The sequence below is a fragment of the Chrysemys picta genome, chromosome 16, assembly GCF_011386835.1.
Source record: "Chrysemys picta bellii isolate R12L10 chromosome 16, ASM1138683v2, whole genome shotgun sequence".
Lineage (NCBI taxonomy): Eukaryota > Metazoa > Chordata > Testudines > Emydidae > Chrysemys > Chrysemys picta.
In genome coordinates, this window is record NC_088806.1 from 4,718,608 (window position 1) to 4,740,282 (window position 21,675).

Genomic DNA, 21,675 nt, shown 5'->3' on the forward strand with positions numbered 1-21,675 from the left:
CTGCAGGCTGGGAGATGTAGTCCCTGACTCTCCCTGGAGGGGAAGTGACGTTAGACCGGAAGGCCGAGCCAGCCTGTGTACGCGCGCAGGGCACTGCGGCTCTGCCTGGCTCGTGCGGGGCCGTTGGAGCCTCTCCCGGAGCCGGAGAAGGGTTTTGTGCCGTTCAAGCTCTGGACATGCGCAGATCGGGGGCAAGTCCCGCATGCGCAGAGGCAGCGCTCACCCGCTGCTGCTCCCTGGCAGGAGGGTCTGTGCCGGGGAGACCCATTAACCCCCCCGTGCCCGGCCCGCGCCCTGCTCCCGCTGGAGCCGCCCCGGGCTCTGCCCGCCCCGCTGCGGAGCTGCAGCCTCCAGGTACCGGAGCGAGCCCCGGGGGCGGGGCCGGGCGGTGACTCTGCCCCAGTGTCCGTGGGGGGGGACCCGGCATCTCGCAGCGCCGGGATCTGCTCCCTGGGGGCAGCGCCCGCGGGGGGCTCGGAGCTGCTGTCCCCGCAGGAGCCCAACGCCCCCGGGCCCGGCCAGGCTCTGCCCAGGGACCCCACGGGGGGAGGGGACCGGCCCCCACTGGGTCCCTGCGTGGGGCCGGGCGGGGGCTGCCGGGTAGCACATGCCTAGGGCGAGCACTTTAATACACTCCATCTGGCCGCTGCGCCTGGGTCTCTGGGCACCGGCTGCTCCCCGGGGTCTGGCTAGTGCCCCCCCCCCGCCATGTCCTGCCTCCCTGCGGCCAGCTGGCAGTTGGGGCGGGGGGTCTCCTGCCCGAGGGATGAGTCCGGGGGCCGGTAGCGGGTCACGTGCGTCCCCGAGTGTCCGATCCAGAGACCCCCGCGTGTCCCCGCGCCCGGGGCCTGAGCCCGGCTGGGGAGTGTCCCCCCTCGCACCCGAGCCTGAGACAATAAATCATCAGGGATGTCAATGCTGCAGGCACCTGCCAGTTCCTGGTGTGTAGAGCCCCGTGTGCGAGTCAGTGTCTGGGGGGGAATTTAGTTTGTACGGACATCCCTGGTGCTTTTTCTGTAGTCTCTTGTAAAACTAGAGACATATCTAGATGAGTTGATAGACCCCTGTGTACCCCCAGGTGTACGTGTACCCCTGGTTGAGAACCACTGATGTAGGGGAACCCTGGTTTGGCTTTGCTCACCTCGCAGCAGCCTCAAGTCAGCTACACTGGGTCACCATGTCCTACCATGGCCCCATGAGCAGGAGTCGTGGCCTTGGCTACACTGGCGCTGTACAGCGCTGCAACTTGCTGCGCTCAGGGGTGTAAACCCCCCCCCCCAGTGCAGCGCTGTAAAGCGCCAGTGTAATCAGTGCCTGCAGCGCTGCATGCTCGCTCGCAGTGCTGCAAGCTATTCCCCTCGGAGAGGTGGAGTGCTTGCAGCGCTGCGAGAGAGCTCTCCCAGCGCTGGCGGCGCGACTACACTCGCACTTCACAGCACTGCCGCGGCAGTGCTGTGAATTCTCAAGTGTAGCCAAGGCCAAAGAAAGGAAGCCTCCTTTCAAATGTAAAAGCAGCAACTGCTCCATGAAGGGTCGGTTCTGGTGGAGCAATTTTTGATACTTTCTTGTCTCCTTTTCAGATTTTGCCGCATTTTCTCTCTAATTCTCCATTGTTTTTCCCATCCGTTTGAGCTGCAGCAAATTTTCTTTCTTTCTTTCTTTGGGAAATTGTCCTGAATCGTTCCCCAAATGAGAAGGGGCTTAATGGCTGCAGCTTGGGGTGGGATGGGGTGGCCATTCTCTGCCAGCAATAAGGCAAGGAAGGGGACAGCAGGAAAAAGCCCCCACTGGAGACTGTCCAGCCCAAGGTTACACAGTCCTGGCTACTGCTACCCACAAGTGCCCAACACAGCTCTCCCCTGCTGCCAGTCACCTGCCCGTCGTTGCTGCTGCCTCCTCCCCACTGCCAGGGAGTTTTCCTGCTCCATACTCCCCTCACGTACCCTCTTAAAGCACCTCCCCAAAGGTCTCCCTGCTGCCATGTGAATGGTGTGGGTGTGTCGGGGGAATTATTACTGTCTATTTATTGAACTTCCATATACAATCCCATCAAACTGTCCAACTACTCTCTCTCACTTAATATAAAATCTCTTCAAATCTGGGTGCTTTTCTCTCATTATCAAATATTTCTTTTTAGACCTATTTCTTCCCCAATTCTCAAAGATAGATATAAAATATCCTGTGTGCAGTGCTGTAGTAGCCATGGTGGTCCCAGGATAGTGGAGGCTGCCCCCTTGATTTATACCCAAATGTTCAGTGTTATTCTCCATCCCATTCCCTATGAATCTGAACAGCTTTTTTGCTGGCAGCTGTGCATTGAGTGCAGCTTTTCATTGATCTGTCTGTAGCAACATGCAGATCCCTTTCTTGAGTTGTGCAGCCGATAATCTGTTCTGCTGATGCCGCTAGGTGTAATGCATGTTCAGTGGGGGTTTCTCCCCTCTTCCTTATTTGTATTTCCTCTCCCTACTAATGTCGGAGTGTCCTTCTCCTATCGGTTAGTGTATTAATGATCTCATCTTGGTGTCATAAGTGTCAATTCATTGCCATGGCACTCCTGTGGTCAGACATCTGAGGATGTTCTACCGAAAAGCTGATGTTAGCTCATGTTCCTCTGGTCGGCTGGTGTCTTTACGAATAAAATTCCCCCTTAGACACTCTGTTTCCAGTTCTCCAAACCTTAGGGATGACTGTTTATCTATGCCAGAGTTCATAGGCCTCAAGCCTTATGCTAACTGCTGAAGCCAATATCATATAGGAGACAGGCCAGTAGGTTCCTGGCATTACTGCTGCATAAAATAAATGCTAAAGCTGGATTTATGGGCTACATTTGATAGTTAATTTACCCCCCAGTATATAAGTAGCTGCAGTTTTTCTCTCAGGCTTTGCTTCTCTCCCCATTTTCAAAACTGGAGGAACTTCAGGTTTTGGAGGGAAAACTGTTGCTGTGAATCCTTCTCAGAAGAAGGGGGAGAGGGAGTGAGGGAGGAGGAAAGGACTCTGGTCTCCTCCCTCCAGAGCCATGTTTCTGGTCTCGCTGAGACCAGTGTTAATCAAGAGACACTTCAAGAAAGAACATGGAGTGACTCCAGATTAACGTGGGGGCAAACAAAATCAGGATATGTCCCTGTGGGGAGGGGAAAAAAATGAGTCCTTGTGGCACCGTAGAGACTAACACATTTATTTGGGCATAAGCTTTTGTGGGCAATAACCCACTTCATCAGTTGCATGGAGTGGAAAATACAGAAGCAGGTGTATATACATAGTACATGAAAAGATGGGAGTTGCTTTACCAAGTGGGGGGTCAGTGCTAATGAGACAATTCAATTAAAGTGGAAGTGGGCTATTCTCAAGAGTAGAATACCAAGGGAGGAAAAATCACTTTTGTAGTGGTAATGAGGGTGGCCCATTTCAAACCATTGACAAGAAGGTGTGAGTAACAGTAGGGGGAAATTATTATGGGGAAATTAGTTTTTGTAATGACCTATCCACTCCCAGGCTTTATTCAGGCCTAATTTGATGGTATCCAGTTTGCAAACTAATTCCAGTTGTGCAGTTTCTCGTTGGAGTCTATTTTTGAGACTTGCTACTTTTAAGTCTGTTATTGAGTGAACAGGAAGATTGAAGTGTTTTCCTACTGGTTTTTGAATATTATAATTCCTGATGTTAGATTTGTGTCCATTAATTCTTTTGCATAGAGAGTGTCTGGTTTGGCCAATGTACATGGCAGAGGGGCATTGCTGGCACATGATGGCATCACATTGGTAAATGTGCATGTGAACGAGGAGAGGGAGTTTTAGTTGTTGCTAAAGCTGGGGGAAACCCTCAGTCTCTGTCTGACTGACTGTCTCTCCTCAGGATATTGGGATTGAGCTTCCTGGGTCAGACGCTGCTGCCTGCATTGTGATCTGGGAGCCCAGACTGAGCAGCTGCTGCTCCCCCGGTGGGGTCTGGGCGTGGGAGTGACTTGGAGTGAAGCTTCCTCTGTGCCCAGGCAAGGTGAGGACTTTCTCCAGCTGCAATTTGCTCCATGGGCCAGCCCTAGGCTCTGCCCACATCAACATCTGAGCCAGATACTCCAGGTGATTGATAAAGCCCTCAAGGAACGTGCTGGGGATGGGCATGAAACTGACTCTGCACAAATAGCCCCTCCTCACCCCACATCTCTCTTCCCCTTAGCAATTGCAGGAGCCAATCCAGCCATAGGAGAGCGAACACCCAGGAATGGCTGTCTGTCCGCCAGAGGGGGAGGGACAGGGACAGGAGATGGGAAACATAAGGAGAAAGGGAGAGAGATTGATATGGGCAGTGGGAGAAATAATTGGGGGGGAGAGATTCCCAGATCTCTAACCTGCCCCCACACACTTACTGCAGCATCCTGGGCAGATTCCCTTTCCAGTGAACAAGGTGAGGTGCAGGGCGTGGAAAAGCCAATTCCTAACTCTCCCTGTGCCCCCGGCTGTGGGAGTGTGCTGCCCTGGGGACAGTGTCAGGGAAAATCCCCCAAGTCACTCCTTTTGTTCTGCTCTTGTCTCATATTTGGTTCCCAGACTTTGTTACTGGGAGGGTTTCAAAATGTCTCCGTTTAGTGCTAGTGGGGTGGGCCGGGTCAGTGATGTAATAAAATGACCAAACATTTCCTCAGAATAGAATCATAGAACTGTAGGGCTGGAATGAACTATGAGAGGTCACCTAGTCCAGCCCCCCAACACTGAGGTGTTTGTCCAACCTGTCCTTAAAAACCTCCAATGATGATGCTTCCACAACCTCCCTTGGTAACCTATTCCAGTACTGAACTAGCCTTCGTCACAACTGAATCACATGGCTGGCTCAGATTCAATTTGTGATCCACTATAACCCCCAGATCCTTTTGACTAGTATTGCCCCCTACCCAGTTAGTCCCCAGTTTGTAGTTGTGCATTGGCTTTTCCGTCCCTAAACTGTAGTACTTTGCACTTGTCTTTATTGAATTTCATCTTGTTCGTTCAGCTCAATTCTCTAATTTATAAAGGTCATTTTGAATTCTAATCCTGTTCTCCAGTGTGTTTGCAACTCTTCCCAGCTTGGTGTCATCTGCACATTTAATAAGCACACTCTCCACTCCGTTATCCAAGTCATTAATGAAAATATTGAGTAGTACCAGATCGAGGATTGGCTCCTGTGGGACCGCATTAGGTACATCCTCCCATTTTGTCAGCATGCCATTAATAATTACTCTTTGAGTACAGACTTTCAAATACACCACATTTCCCTAGATTGCTGATGAGAATGTCATTGGGTCTTCTGTCAGAAGTCTTCCTAAAATCAAGATATGTCATGTCTACAGTGTCCCCCGGATCCATAAGGCCAGTACCCCTGTTAAAGTAGGAAATTAGATTGGTTTGGCATGATTCGTATTTGATGATCTATCTGGCTATAACTTATCACTTTAGTATCCTCTAGGTGCTTATACATTGATTATTTAAAACATATTTCTTTCTGGGTATCTAAACTAGGTTTGACTGGCCTCTGTTCCCCAGGTCTTCGTTGTTCCCCTTTTTGAAGACAGGTTTTATGTTTGCCCTTCTGCAGTCTTGTGGGACCTCACCATCCTCCCGGAGCTGTCAAAGATAATTGTTAACTGTTCCAAGATTGCTTCAGCTAATTCCTTCAGTAGTCAAAGATGAATTTCATTAGGTCCTGCTGACTTAAATTAAATTTATGTAAATATTTTTTCAACCTCTTATTTCCCCATTGTGGTTTCTGTTCCTTCCCCCTCTTGGTTAAGAATAATTAAGTATCTGATCACAATTACATTTGTTTAGGGAATGCAAAAAGGCATTAAAAACCTTTGTCTTGCTGATGTCATCTATTATTAGCTCCTTTTCTTCTCTGGCAAATAACACTTTCCTTCCCCTGGTCTCTTGCTCCTAATATATTTATAGAACCCTTATCTTGCGGCCTTTTTTGTATCACTTCCAAGGTGTAATTCATTTTGTGAGTTAATCTTTCTGATTTTGTCCCCACATGCTTGTGCAATTCTTTTGTACTCATCCATAGAAATTTGTCCATGATTCCACTTTTTATAGGATTCCTTTTTATTTTCTGGCCATGAAAGAGCTTATGGTAGAGTCATATTGGTTACCATTCAAAAAAGAAATCTGTGTTATTGTCAATAGTTCTCTGAAAACATCTACTCAATATGCAGTGAGTCAAAAAAAGCTAACCAAATGTTAGGAACCGTTCGGGAAGTGGTAGGTAATAAGGGGGGAGGGATAACTCAGTAGTTTGAACACTGGCCTGCTAAACCCAGGGTTGTGAGTTCAATCCTTGAGGGGGCCATATAGGGATCTGGGGCAAAAATCTGTCTGGGGATTGGTCCTTGCTTTGAGCAGGGGGTTGGACTAGATGGCCTCCTGAGGTCCCTTCCAACCCTGATATTCTATGATTCTAAGGCAGAAAATATCATAATGCCACTATATAAATCCATGGTGTGCCCAACCTTAAATACTGTGTGGAGTTCTGGTCACCCCATCTCATAAAAGGATATATTAGAATTGGAAAAGGTGAAGAGAAGGACAACAAAAATTATGAGGGTTATGGAACAGCTTCCCTATTAGGAGAGAGGAAAAAGACTGGGGGAGGGTTCAGCTTGGAAAAGAGATGACTAAGGGGGGATATGATAGAGGTCTATAAAATCATGAATGGTGTGGAGAAAGTGGATAAGGAAGTGTTATTTACCCCTTCGCATAACACAAGAACCACGGGTCAGATGATGAAATTAATAGGCAGCAGATTTATAACAAACAAAAGGAAGTATTTCTTCACACAATGCACAGTCATCCTGTGGAACTCATTGCCAGGGGTTGTTGTGAAGGCTGTAATTATAACTGGGTTAAAAGAAGAGTTAGATAAATTCATGGAGGATGAGTCCATCACCTGTTACTAACCAAGATGGTCAGAGATGCAACCCCATGCTCTGGGTGTCCCTAAGCCTCTAACTGCCATGTGCTGTGAGTGGATGACAGGAGATGGATCACTCGAATAGCTCCTTCTGAAGCATCTGGCATTGGCTACTACCGGAAGACAGGATACTGCACTAGATGGACCATTGTTCTGACCCAATGTGGCCATTCTTTGGCTTCTGTTGATCTGAAGTTCTAAGCACTATAGTTATTAAGTTGTTTGGTGTTGCTTCCCCAAATGGGCAGTGTGCACCATACACCATCTGAGATAGATGCCAAGTGACTAGCAGTCAGCGGATAATCAGAACCACAATTTGAGCCGCAGTTGTGTGCAAGAGAATGTTATCAGAGCAAGGTGATTTTGGTCAAAAGCTTGTTTTTGGAGGGCTGTAGCTCAGGAACCTCTGGAGCAATTAACCCCATCTTTGGACCACTAACCCTGTCCTGCACCCACATAATGAGCAGTGTATTTCAGGACAATATGAGTAAGCATGTAAATTTTAGAGAAATTAAAATAGTTGGCCTTTAAAGAGAAAGCTGAACCTTAAATCTAGTGCAGCTGGTGGTCTGCAATAACTTTCTAAATGTAATGAGAATGTGGCAATCAGGTGCACCCATCTGTGGACAGGAGAGAGTGTGAGGGTTTCATTCAGGAGTCCTTGAGACAAGGTATTAGGGGGCTTATTCCTTCACCCTCTGACTTCCCTGGTCCTTCTCGCATGAACAGAGAGCAACAATACCCGAAGTCCAAAGGCACAAACAATTTGATGTTTATTGGGGTGAACTTCCAGCAAGCATGATTCCAGTTTCCTTCCTCAGTGTCCCCCTTCCTAGCTCTGACACCACAGAGCCATCCCTGTTCCCATTCCCCATTCCCATTCCCCCCTTAGCAAAACATGATTCCAATTTCCCCACCCCCATTCCCTGTTCCCATTCCCCCCCAACTTCCTGATTGACTGCAGACTATATAGTAAAACGTGAGTTCTGCTTAGCTATACCTTAACCAATCATTTTACTGAAATTTAACTAACCAATCCTAACATACTGTAACGTGGTTATTTAACCAATTATATTCCACCACCTTAATTAGTTTACACCCAGCAAAATTAATTATACAGCAGACCGAAACAATTACAGAACCAGACAGAGACCATGCAAATAAACATACAAAACAATACAGAAGTGAGGATTTCACAATTACATCTATACAGACATAAGGGTTTTCCAGCTGTGTCTATTGATAAGTGAGTTCTTACCAGACAGAAAACTATTAAACTAAATTTCCTTTTACATGTTCTAGGCTTTTCCCTTTATCTGGAGGTGATAGATCGGATCACCTTCCTAACAGCCCCAGATCGCCTTATTTTAATGTGACTAGTTTGGAAGATGAGGATGTGACCGTTCACTTCTCAGCTTATGGCTGCCTCTGCTGCTTAGCCAAAGGCCTTACTTAGCTTAAGAACAGAGCCTAAGGGTACATCTACACTACAGGGGGGAGTCGATTTAAGATACGCAAATTCAGCTACGTGAATAGCGTAGCTGAATTCGACGTATCGCAGCCGACTTACCCCATTGTGAGGACGGCGGCAAAATCGACTTCTGCGGCTTTCTGTCGGCGGCGCTTACTACCACCTCCGCTGGTGGAGTAAGAGCGCCGATTCGGGGATCGATTGTCGCGTCCCGACGGGATGCGATAAATCGATCCCCGAGAGGTCGATTTCTACCCACCGATTCAGGCGGGTAGTGTAGACCTAGCCTCAGACTGTCACAGTACGAGAAGGCCCTTTCACAGACAGACAGTGATTTTGATTCTTTCTTTTATACCTCTATAACTAGCTAAATGATAAGAATACACGTAAATTCTTAAAGTATAGGCCTTTACAGACAGGCCTGAATATCTATATCCTAACACAAGAGAGAGGATGAGGAGGGGAGAAAGGTGATGGGGAGCTGGTGTTCATGGGGTGACACATAGGTGGGAGGGCTGAGAGCAGAGGGGATGAAGGGGAGTGGGGTGTAGAGGACTAACATTAGAGAGAATCAGGGATGTTTGGGTACAATGGAAGGAGGAGGACGGAGGGCGTCAGGCAGAGGAGCTCCCATGAGCTGGTAATGGTGTGAGCTGGGCGAGTTCGGGACTAGGAATGGGGAAAATGGGGTGGAGGGCCCAGCAGTGGCGCTGTTGTTGAGGGAGGGTGTTGGGTAGGTGATGTGGGTTAGCTGGGAATGGGGAACACTGTGGTTAGAGGGACAGTTGGAGTGATGGGGTTGGAGAGTGGTTGCTCTAGGAAGTAGGAGGGTCGGGTGGGGGTAGGAAGGGAAGGTTTCAGGGAGTCAGAGATTGTAGCACTTCACTGAGGCTGCTTTTGCCAAAGTCTCTAATGACCTGTCCTTAGGCAAAGCTCAGAGCCAGTACTCCATCCTCCTCCTCCTTGATGTGTCAGCTGTCTTTGACACCACTGACCATGGTCATCATCTTGAAATCTGATCTTCCCTTATCCTCTCCTGCTTCTCCTCCTACTTCTCTGATCTCTCCTTCAGTGTGTCCTTGGACAGTCCTCCTCATCCCCACTCTAGCTTTCTACAGGCCTTACACAAGCTCTGTCCTTGGTCCGCTTCTCTTCTTCCTCTGTACTTTATCTCTGGTAATCTCATCCACAAACACAAATTCGGCTACCGTCTCTATGCTGACAACTCACAGATCTAACTCTCTGCTCCAGACCTGTCTTTCTCCCTAAACTGAAATCTCAGCCTCTCTCTCTAACACTTCCTCATAAATGTCTGGCCATCAGCTCAAGTTCAAAAGCTAAAATGGCCAGAACACAGCTCTTAATATTTCCCCAAGCCACCCCCCACCTCCTTTCTGTATCACTGGAGAAACCACCACTATCCCTTCTTTTAATAAATTTGTTAGTCTCTAAGGTGCCACAAGTACTCCTGTTCTTTTCACTATCCCTTCTGTCACTCACGTCTGTGCGCTGCACATACGCTGCAACACACACCTCTTTCTAGGTCCTTCCATGCAGCCTATTTCAACATCTTGCATTTTCTTTCTACAATCACGTCCCACAGGCTTTCCTATCCATCCACACAGCTAAAACTCTTAACCAGGCTCTCATCATCTCTTGTCTCCATTATTGCACCATTCTTATTGCAATCATGCCCTGCTCATATCCATTGAAAATTAAAGCCACAAAGCTAGCTCACTATTCTAAAATGTGACCTGTAAGGAAAGGTAAAGAATTGGTCATGTTTAGTCTTGAGAAAAGATGGCTGGGGGGAGGGAGGAGGGCAGGACCTGATAACAGTCTTCAGCTATGTTAAGGGCTGCTATACAGAGGATGGTGATCAATTTTTCTCCATGTGCACTACTCCCAGCACTGCTCATCCTCTCGTCGGTCGTCCTCCAGATGTTGGTCCCGATCGCTGGCGCAGTGGGAGCATTCCCTGTCTCAGCCCTGTTCTCCCTGGCTCTGGTACCATTCTCCCCAGTACTAACACCAGTCTCCCACATCTGGTCAGCGGTCACTGGTAGCCATGACCAGCAAACAGCTACAGGCCTCAAGGGCCCCTCCCTGGTCCCCGGAAGGTGATTCCTCCGGCATGGAGGGCCAGTTCAGCCCATTGCCCAGGTCCCATTGGTGAGATTGGGCACCGGAACCCGTACTGTCATCTGCGGCAACGCAGTTGCAGTGTGGGCAGTGGCCTTATTGGAGCACGTGGGGCGTACCGGATATGACGACGCCCCCTTCGCAGTGCTCCTCGGTTGCCGTATCGGTGCCACCAATCAATTCTCTGTGCTTGGTGCCTGGGGCTTGTTCGGAGACCGGAGTGGAGGAACCCATGCTCACCCCTTTGCCTCCATCCGCGGCAGCAGTTGACACCCCAGGACTTCCCCCAGCGGTCCAATCTTCCTCATTGTGCCCGGATGAAGTGGTCACAGGATCTTCAAGGGCTAGCCCACCGGATGACTTTAGGGAGCATCAAGCCCTACTTTGGCACGTGGCCGAGAACTTGGGGCTGGAGGTGCAGGAGATGGCAGAGCAGGAGGGGACACCCTTTCAATGTCTTCTTGACCTCTACGCCCACCCTGGTCGCCCTGCCTGTGCATGAAGGGGTTCTCAAGATAGCCAAGACCCTTTGGCAAACCCCTTCCTCCATTCCTCCCACCTCGAAATGGGCCGAGAAGAAGTATTTTGTTCTGGCCAAAGGTTTCAAATACCTTTATACCCACCCACCCCCGGGCTCGCTGGTTGTGTCTGCGGCCAACAACAAGGACAAACAAGGTCACACCTCCTCAATTCCCAAGACCAAAGAGGCCAAAAGGCTCAACCTATTTGGGAGAAAAGTTTATTCTACCACCTGCTTACAATTTTGTGTGGCAAACCATCAGGCCCTGTTGGGCAGATATAACTTTAACCTCTGGGACGGTCTCAAAAAGTTCCTGCAAGGTCTAGCCCAAGAGTTTGGCATCCTAGTGGAGGAGGGTACCACGGTGGCCAGATGCTCCCTGTAGATGGCATGGCATGCAGCGGACTCGGCGGCTTGGGTGGTCACATTGGCGGTTGTTATGTGGCGCCAAACAGCAAGCTTCTCCCAGGAGATTCAGACTTCAATTCAAGACCTCCCCTTCGACAGGGTTGGTCTTTTCTCTGAGCAGATGGACACCAGGCTGCACGGGTTGAAGGACACTAGAGCTACCCTTCGCTCATTGGGCATGCACACATCACAGTCTGCTAGAAAGCCGCCCCAGCCAAGACTGGCAACCCCATCATGGCTCTGCATTAAGAAGGGATGCTAGTTTTAGTCATGGATGCCCTTCTTCCTCCCACTCACCTGTGCAACCTGAACCCGCCAAACATCTAGTGGGCCAAAAATGCTCATTTTGAGGGTGCGCCCGAGAGCGAAGCCCCAGACAGCCATCCGGATCCTTCCTGCCTTTTCCTTAACCGCCTCTCTCCCTACCGTTCGACCTGGTCGCAGGTTACATTGGACTGCTGGGTCCTGGACATAATAGCTCGGGGCTATACCCTGCAATTTTTCACTGCCTCTCCCTCCCACTTCTCTGTCCCTTCTCAGGGACCCTTCTCATGAGCAACTCCTCATTCAGGAGGTCGAAAAGCTCATGGACTTGGGGGCTGTGCAGAAGGTTCCTTGGGACATGTAAGGAAGAGGATTCTACTCCCGCTACTTCCTAATCCTGAAGGCCAAAGGGGGCCTAAGACCCATCCTGGACCTGCATCGCCTCAACACATCTCTCAAGAAGTTGAAATTTCGCTTGGTCTCTCTGGCCTCCATCATCCCTTCCCTGGATCTGGGAAACTGGTATGTCACTCTCAACTTCAAGGATGCTTACTTTCATGTCTACAGATTCCTGGGACACAGGAGTTTCCTGCGTTCAGTGGTGGCTGGGCACCACTTCTAGTTCACAGCGCTTCCCTTTGGCCTGTCCTCGGCTCCCAGAATGTTCACAAAATGCATGATGCCAGTGGCAGCTTACCTGACACGTCAAGGGATCCAGATCTTCCCATATCTCAATGACTGGCTCATCAAGGGTAGGTCTCCGCGGTAGGTGCAAAGGAGCCTTGATCTGGTGCACTCCACCTGCAGTGACCTGGGCCTACTATTAAACACAGATAAGTCCACGTTGACTCCAGTCCAATGCATAGAATTTATTAGAGCGGTTCTCGACGACTCGCGGACCAGGGCCTGCTTTCTGGAGGTGCATTTTTGGGCCATATTGGACCTGATTTCCCACGTAAAGAGCTACTTGCTCACCATGGCCCACACGTGCCTGCGACTGATGGACCACATGGCCGCGTGCACGTACACGGTCAGACTTAATCTGCGGCCTCTGCAAGCATGGCTGGCCTCGGTCTATATCCCCAGCAGGCACGCCCTGGACCGAGTCGTCACGGTGCCGAGCCACATCCTCTCGTCCCTGGACTGGGGGCTGGATCCCAAGTTGGTGCTGCAAGGAGTTCCCTTCATGACCCCATCTCCGCCACTCACCCTGGTCTTGGACATGCAGGTCCTGACAGACAATACCGCTGCAATGTATTACATCGACAGGGCAGTGCCAGGTCTTCAGCCCTTTGTTGGGAGGTGCTCAGCCTCTGGGACTTTTGTGTGCAGCATGCCATTGATCTTGTAGCCGCCCACCTGCCTGGAACCAAGAACGTCCTGGCAGATCACCTCAGCAGGACCTTCTCGTCTCGCCATGAACGGTCACTCCATCCGGAGGTGGACTACCTAATCCCCCATAGGTTGGGGACGCCACAGGTGGACCTGTTTGCATCTAGGCAGAACAGAAAGTGCCACGTGTTCTGTTCTCTGCAGGGAAGGGACAAAAGCTCCCTGTGAGACTCCTTCTTGATTCAGTGGTCGGGAGCGCTGATATATGCCTTTGCGCCGGTGCCTTTAATCCACAAGGTCCTGCTAAAGATGATGACATTTTCTTTGTTTTGCATCCTCATAGCCCCTGCATGGCCTCGCCATGGTTTGGCAGGCTGTTGAGTCTTTCAGTGGCCACCCTGCTGCAGCTGCCTCTTTGGCCGGATCTGCTGTTCCAGAACCACAGCAATCTGCTGCATCTGTATCTGGCGATGCTGCACCTGACAGCTTGGCTTCTGCGTGGATAAGTATGGACGAATGGCAGTGCTCCGATGGTGTCCAGCAGGTCCTGCTGGGCAGCAGGAAACCCTCCACCATGGCTACCTATGTGGCAAAGTGGAAGCGGTTCACGTGTTGGGCCTCTGACACATTTGCACTGAAGAGGCCCCACTGCAGCACATCCTGGACCTTTGCTGAACCTTAAGCTCCTGGGCCTGTTGCTGTCTTTCTTCAGGGTACACCTGGCAGCCATTTTGTCATTCCACACTCCGTTTCAAGGCAGGACCTGGGGATTACAGTGGATGAGAAGCTGGATATGTGTCAGCACTGTGCCCTTGTTGCCAAGAAGGCTAACGGCATATTGGGCTGCATTAGTAGGAGCATTGCCAGCAGATCAAGAGAACTAATTATTCCCCTCTATTTGGCACTGGTGAGGCCACATCTGGAGTATTGCGTCCAGTTTTGGGCACCCCGCTACAGAAAGGATGTGGACAAATTGGAGAGAGTCCAGCAGAGGGCAATGAAAATGATTAGGGGGCTGGGACACATGACTTACGAGAAGAGGCTGAGGGAATTGGGATTGTTTAGTCTGCAGAAGAGAAGAGTGAGGGGGGATTTGATAGCAGCCTTTAACTACCTGAATGGGGGATTCCGAAGAGGATGGAGCTCGGCTGTTCTCAGTGGTGGCAGATGACAGAACAAGGAGCAATGGTCTCTAGTTGCAGTGAGGGAGGTCTATGTTGAACTACAAGGGTGGTGAAGCACTGGAATGGGTTACCTACGGAGGTGGTGGAATGTCCATCCTTAGAGGTTTTTAAGGCCCAGCTTGACAAAGCCCTGGCTGGGATGATTTAGTTGATGTTGGACTAGATGACATCCTGAAGTCTCTTCCATCCCTTAAAAAAAAAAAAAAAAAAAAAAAAGACTGTCTTCGCCCATTCCATGATGGCGCACGGTTCATGAAAGATCTGGAGTATCTCTACCCTCATGTCTGGGACCTGGTCTCCCCTTGGGACCTGATTCTTGTGCTGTCGAGGTTCATGGGTTCCCGCTTTGAACCCTTTGCTTCCTGCTCCCTCCTGCTTCTATCCTGGAAGGTCTCCTTCTTGGTCGCTATATCTTTGGCCCATAGGGTTTCCGACATCAGGACACTCGCATCAGAGCCGCCTTATATGGTCTTCTATAAGGACAAGATCCAGCTGCATCTGCACCTGGCTTCTCTGCCCAAGCTCGTCTCCCAGTTTCATACTGGTCAAGACATATATTTACTGGTCTTTTGTCCAAAGCCTCATGTGATGGATGAGGCATGCAGGCTGTATACCCTGGACGTCAGACGGGTGCTGGCCTTCTACACAGATAGAATGAAGCTGTTCTGAATGTCAACGCAGTTGTTCATTGCTGTCGCAGACAGGATGAAGGGTTGCCCAGTGTCCGCCCAGAGAATCTCGTCTTGGATCACGGCCTGCATCCACTATTATGAACTGGCGAAGGTGCCCCTGCCGACTATCATGATGGCTCACTCCACTAGGGTGCAGGCATCATCATCAGCCTTCCTGGTGCAGGTGCCGATCCAAGAAATCTGTCTGGCTGCAACCTGGTGAGATAATGCGATGTTTATTAGGGTTAGTTTCCAGGCAAGCATTTTCCGAAGCTCTTCACACCAGTCGGGCTTATCTCTATACACCGATAGTCTGTTTCCCAGTGTTCCCTTCCCAGCTCTGACACTGCAGAACCTTGCCTGTGTCCCTATTCCCATTCCCCCCCTTAACAAACATGATTCCACTTTCCCTTCCCCCCGTTTAACACCAGTTTATATAATAAATATTCTCAGCTATACCTTAACCAATCATTTTACTGAAATTTAACTAACCAATCCTAACATGTAACATAATTCCCTAACCAATTATATCCCACTACCCTAATTAACTTACACCTAGCAAAATTAATTATACATCAGACAGAAACAATTAGAGAATCAGACAGGTTAACAATAGTAAAGTGGGGGACGTAAAGATAAAACAGTACAGAAATGAGGGTTTCACAACCATTGAGAAGTGATTTCTAGCCAGACAGGATGCTATCAAACTAAGTTTTCTTTAACCATCTGAAGATCTGTTTCTTTATCTGGTGGTGATGGGCACTATCAGGACAGGATCATCTTTCTAGCAGCCCAATACCACCTTATTTCAGTGTAACTGGTTTGGGATGTAACCCTACGCTTCCCGGCTTATGGCTCCCCCTGCAGCTTAGCCAAAGGCCTTAGCCTAAGAACAAGGCTCAGACCATCCTAATGAGACAAGGCCCAGACACAGGCGGACTGTGATTTAGATTTTTTGTTTTTATACCCCTGTAACTAGCTAAGTGATAAAAATACACCTACGTTCTTAAAGTATAGGCTTTACAGGCAGGCCTGAATATCTATATTCTAACAGTGGGTTCTACCCCTTCCCCCATTTTGTGTCTGTCTTGTCTATTTAGATTGTAAATTCTTCAGGGCATGGGCCATCTACTATTCCGTGTTTGTACTTTGCCTACCACAATGGGGACCCACTCTTAGTTGGTCCTTAGGCACTAAGGTAATGAATATGATTTATTATAATAATAACTCTCATGCCACATTGAGCCAAGGAAGCTGGCCTTGGGATGTTACTGCTTAAAAATGAGCTGGGGTTAAAACCATGGAATATTCTTTGTGACAAGTATCCCACAAATTCCACTGACCTCCCTTCTTTTCTTTGCCTTGAGTAGGGTTTCCAGTTTCCAAACCTGATGTGATGTCGCATCTGGGACGAGGGAAAGAGCCGTGGGTCCCAAACCTCCAGGGCTCTGAGAAAGAAGTGCTCCCGAGAGCTGCCTGCACAGGTGAGAAATTGATTAAACCAACTCAAAAACTGTCTGTGAATACAGGAAACATTTGGGATGCCTTACAAAGACCTTGTGAGTTCTCCAAGTTCAGGATTGTTCCCTGCAGATGTCACTCATGGCTTCCCACCTATTCTTCTTCGAGTGCTTGCTCATGTGTATTCCACAGTAGGTGTGCGTGCTCGCCACGAGCACCAGTGCCGGAAGTTTTTCCCTCAGCAATACCCGTAGGGAGAGTGCTGCTGCGACCCCTGTAGTGGCACCTCTATAACATCCTATAAGAGGAGCCGCGCGCTCCCCTCACCCTCAGTTTCTTCTTGCCACCAGTGACGGTGCATCGGAACTACTTGCTCCAGTTTTGCTGCAGCTCATCCCAGAACTCGTTTAATTGTTAATAGTACCTGTGTTAGTTCAATAAAGTTTTCAGCTTAGTTAATTAGTTAGTGTTTGGGCCGGAGCATGCTCCGGGCCCCAGGGTTTAAATTGTGAGAGTCTTGCAGGCATTCGATGCCTAGAAGTGACCCACACGCCGACTGTCTCTGCTGCTTGGGCGAATCTCACATCAGTGACCGCTGTAAGATCTGCAGGTCCTTTAAACCCAGAACTAAAAAAGAGAGAGACATTAGACTCCGGGCCCTTCTCATGGAGTTGGAGTTGGCGCTGGCCCTAACCCCGGTGCGCCGAGCAGAATCTGCACCGGGCACTTCGTCTTCAGTGTGCAGCGATCTCCCGGCACCTTCCGGTGGCCGGCACCACTCCACGTCCAAGAAGCAGAGAAAGGCCCCGTCCTCTCAGAGGCGTTGAGAGAAAGCAAGGGGTGAGGCTAGACCCGCGTCGGGCAGCCCCAGTTCCCCCCTGGGCTCCAGAGCTCCAACTCAGGTTGAGCGGAGCAGCCCGGTTGCGTCGACTCAGGCCTCTCCAGACGTCCGCATGCCTTCGATGCTGGAGGCCCTGCAGGCGGCCAAAGACATTATGACTCTGCAGGTGCCCGGGGCACCGCTCTAGAGGCCAGCCGCCGCTGGGCTCTCGTCAGTCGACACCAACCCGACGCAGATCCCGGTCAGGGGATCGCTCTTGGGCCCGCTTGCCAATCAGTGTCCTGTCAGGACACAGCCTCCAGCCTACGCTTTCGTCGCCCAACAGGTTGTCTGGTTGGGTGCCGTCGGAGCAGAGTTCCAGGCACTGCTCCACGCCGAGTACAGAGTATCGGCGGGACAGGGGCAGACGCCGTAGACGCTCCCATTCCCGGTGAAGCTACCGAAGCCGCTCCCGACACGGGCACTGTCGCCGGTCACGCTCCAGCTCTCTCTCGTGCCCACGGCTTCCGGCAGGGATCGCCAGCTCCCCGTCGTTGCGGATCCAGGCGTTGAAGCGTCTCGAGGAGTAGCAGCTCGAGGTTCATCAACGTCGGAGTCCCGGTCCCATGGCAGACGTTGCTCTCTGTACCGGAGCTCGTACCGCTCCCACGGCACCTATAGGTCATTGGTAACCTCGACCTCCACGCGGCGCCCTACGACTCAGCCGGGCCAACCCGGCCAGCTGGTGCCGCCGGTGCTGCACCAGAGTCAATGGCAAGGGCCCCCGTGGCAAGGCCAGTGGTGCCAGTGGACCCCCTTGGCCCCCCGTACACGCCCAGCAAGGCCCTCGGTCAATAGCAGGGGCATCAGAGGCTCCTTCAGCCGCACTATCCAGACCTCCAATGGATAGATCGGCAGGTCATGGATCCTCGGCACTGCTCGAGGAGTCCGACGAAGGGGTGGATCCCGTTGCACCGGCTGACATGCAGAGCCCCGTACTGGCCCCCTACCCCGCACCGGATGACAAAATTGCAGCCCCTGCCCCCTCCGCACCGCAGGAGGACTTCAGAGCTCATCAGGAGCTACTAAAGCGAGTAGCATCCAGTCTCCAACTCCAAGCTGAGGAGCTGGAGGGACCCTCAGATTCACTGTTTAACGTGCTCTCGTCCTCGGTACCGGGCAGAGAGCCACCCCTTCGTGCAGCAGGAGAGCCAAACATCTCAAATGCCCTCTGGTGAACGCCAGCCTCTCCCTTGCGCCGATATCAAAAAAGGCAGAGCGCAAATACTTTGTACCCACGAAAGGGCATGAATACCTTTATACCCACCCGGCCCCCAACTCCCTAGTGGTGGAGTCCGTAAATCATAGGGAAAGACAGGGTCAACCGGGAACCACACCCAAAAATAAAGACTCTAAAAGACTGGACTTGTTTGGCAGGAAGCTTTATTCATCTGCCAGCTTCCAGCTCCGGGTGGCCAACCACCAGGCCCTCCTCAGTGGTTATGAGTTTAACTTGTGGGGGTCACTGCTGAAATTCGAGCCCCCCCTCCCAGAATGCGAAAGGAAGGATTTTAAGGTGCTGGTGGAGGAGGGCGCCGCCGCTGCAAAGGCTTCTTTGCAGGTGGCGGTGGATGCAGTTGACACGGCTGCTCGGTCCATGGCCTCAGCCGTGTCCATGTGCAGGGCATCATGCCTACTGCTGTCTGGGCTCTCCACAGAGGCACAGTCTGTGATGCAGGATCTTCCCTTTGATGGCAAGGACCCGTTCGCAGAACAAACAGACGTGAGGCTCCATAGCATGAAGGACTCACGTACTACTCTACAAACCCTCGGGCTCTATGTCCTGCCCAAGGAAAAGCCTAAGACGCAAGCCTCCGTCCCTGCACCCTAGCCGAGATATGAGCCTGCCTACAAGAGGTCCAAGATACAAAAGAGGTGACCTCAGAGGCAGTCTCACTCTGCCCCGCAGCCTGGGCCCTCCAGGGGCAAGCGGCAGGGCAAGAGGCGTTTTTGACTAGTTGCAGGAGGGTACCCTGGTGACCCCTGAGAGGACCCTCTTACCAATAAAGTTTGCCTTCAGCAACCGCTTGTGTGCATTCCTTACGGAATGGTCCCGAATAACATCGGACCGATGGGTCCTCAACACCATTTCCCAGGGTTACATGCTACAATTTGTCTCCCCCCGGCCCTCCCACCCCCCTTCCTCGGATGGCAAGGGGGATCCGTCGCATTTACCCCTGCTACAGCAGGAAGTGGGTCGGCTCCTCAGCTTGGGAGCTGTGGAGACGGTTCCGTGGGAGTTCCGGGGGAAAGGGTTTTACTCACGTTACTTCCTGATCCCCAAGGCGAAAGGGGGGCTCAGGCCCATCCTGGATCTGCGAGACCTCAATCGGTTCATGGCAAAATGCTGGCTCCGCATGGTCTCTCTGGCATGTATCATACCCGCTCTGAACCCTGGTGATTGGTATGCAACTCTGGACCTTCAGGACGCATATTTCCATATCCATATATTCGAGGGGCACAGACGCTTCCTCCATTTCCTAGTGGGACAGGACCACTACCAATTTACGGTCCTCCCGTTTGGTCTGTCCACCGCGCCCAGGGTATTCACAAAGTGTATGGCGGTAGTGGCAGCCTACCTCAGATGCCGAGGGGTACAGATATTCCCCACCTTGACGACTGGCTGCTCAAGGGCAGCTCGCGGTCCCAGGTACAGAACCACGTGGACCTGCTCTTGGCTATGTGTGCCAACCTAGGCCTCCTAGTAAACAAGGCCAAGTCAACATTGGCTCCGGTGCAGCGCATAGAATTCATAGGCGCTCTCCTGGATGCCGCCAAGGCCACAGCCTCCCTTCCCGTGGACAGGTTCCAGACCCTGAAGGGGCTTATAGCCTCTGTCATAGAGTTCCCCGTCACCACGGCCAAGGCATGCCTGCAGCTCCTGGGCCACATGGCTGCGTGCATGTACGTGGTCCGCCATGCCAGGCTTCGGATGAGGCCCCTCCAACTCTGGCTGGCCTCAGAGTTCTCCCAAGCCCGGGACAAATTGGACAAGGTCCTCTTGTAGTGGCGCGGATGATTGCCACGCTACAATTGTGGTCTTGCCCGGCCAATATGCTCCAGGGAGTTCCCTTCCAGGACCCGACCCCATCACTAGACCTAGTGTCCAATGCATCGGACTTGGGCTGGGGGCCCACATAGGGAGCTCACAGACCCAAGGGATGTGGTCAGTCGCAGAGCTGTCCCTTCACATAAACGTCAGGGAACTCAGGGCGATATACTTAGCCTGTATGGCGTTCAGCTCGCTGCTGCACGGCAAGGTGGTCAGAGTACTCACGGACAACACCACCATGATGTTTTACATCAACAGGCAAGGTGGGATGAGGTCCTCGGCCCTCTGCCTGGAAGCTCTCAGCCTATGGGAGTTCTGTATAGCCCACGACATCTCCCTAAAGGCTTTCCACCTGCCGGGCATCAACAACACACAGGCCGATGGCTTGAGCAGGGTTTTCTCCCAACATGAGTGGTCGCTCACCAGCTCTTCCGAGTGTGGGGCACTCCCCAAGTAGACCTGTTTGCGACCCAACAGAACTGCCATTGTCACGGGTTCTGTTCTGGGAGAAGGGGGGGAGGAATGCGATCTCAGATGCCTTCCTCCTATCCTGGTCGGGTCAACTCCTCTACACCTTTCCCCCCGTTTCCCCTCATTGGCAAGGTCCTGGAGAAAGTGAAAACGGACAAGGCGTGCGTCGTCCTGATCACCCCAGCAACATTGGTACAGGACCCTCCTGGGCTTGCTCGTGGCCCCTCCGCAGCCGTTGCCGTTCCACCCGGACCTACTCTCCCAGGACCAGGGCCACCTCCTCCACCCCAATCTGTCCACCCTCCATTTGACAGCGTGGCTGATCAATGGCTAGATGCGGAGGAGAGAAGGTGTTCGGAAGGGGTTAGGCGTAAGCTCCTCGAAAGTAGAAAGCCATCCACCCGCCGAGCCTACCTGGTGAAGTGGTCCAGGTTCTCCAGGTGGGCAGGCGAGCGGGGTACTTCCCCAACGTCTGCCCCGCTCCAACTTATCCTCGAGTACCTTCTTCACCTTAGAACTCAAGGCCTGACCCCTTCCTCCATCAGGGTGCACCTGGTGGCTATTTCGGCGTTCCATCCGCTGGTCCAGGGCTGCTCGGTTTTCTCCCATGCCATGACCGGGCATTTCCTCAAGGGCTAGACAGGTCCTTTCCTTATGCTAGAGCCCCGTCCCTAAGTGGGATCTAAATTTGGTGTTATCCCGCCTCATGGGGCCCCCATTTGAACCCCTGGCCACATGCTCATGGTCTCACCTTTCATGGAAGGTAGCCTTCCTCATGGCCATCACGTCAGCCCGGCAGGTCTCGGAGCTCAGAGCCCTGACCTGCGACCCCCCCCCCTTACACAGTCTTTCACAAGGACAAGGTTCAGCTCCGCCC

General features: G+C 51.5%; 2 protein-coding genes across 6 annotated transcripts in view; one reads left to right on the plus strand and one right to left on the minus strand.

The window, feature by feature from the left end:
* The window catches only part of LOC135975968 (glucose 1,6-bisphosphate synthase-like), a 316,498-nt gene that overhangs the window by 273,725 nt on the left and 21,098 nt on the right, over nt 1–21,675 (minus strand). The gene's annotated exons all lie outside the window — the stretch shown is intronic.
* LOC101934038 (zinc finger protein 501-like) overlaps nt 26–21,675 on the plus strand; it is a 28,144-nt gene continuing 6,494 nt past the window's right edge. Inside the window, exons 1-3 of one of the 5 annotated variants that reach the window (XM_065569979.1) lie at nt 58–354; nt 3,859–3,999; nt 16,305–16,418. In XM_065569979.1, coding sequence (XP_065426051.1) covers nt 16,331–16,418 — 88 coding nt within the window. In that variant the 5' untranslated portion in view covers nt 58–354; nt 3,859–3,999; nt 16,305–16,330. Of the gene's footprint in view, nt 355–3,858; nt 16,133–16,304; nt 16,419–21,675 lie in introns of all 5 variants that reach the window. The other 4 variants (XM_065569980.1, XM_065569977.1, XM_065569978.1 and 1 more) reach the window with 4 other exon arrangements.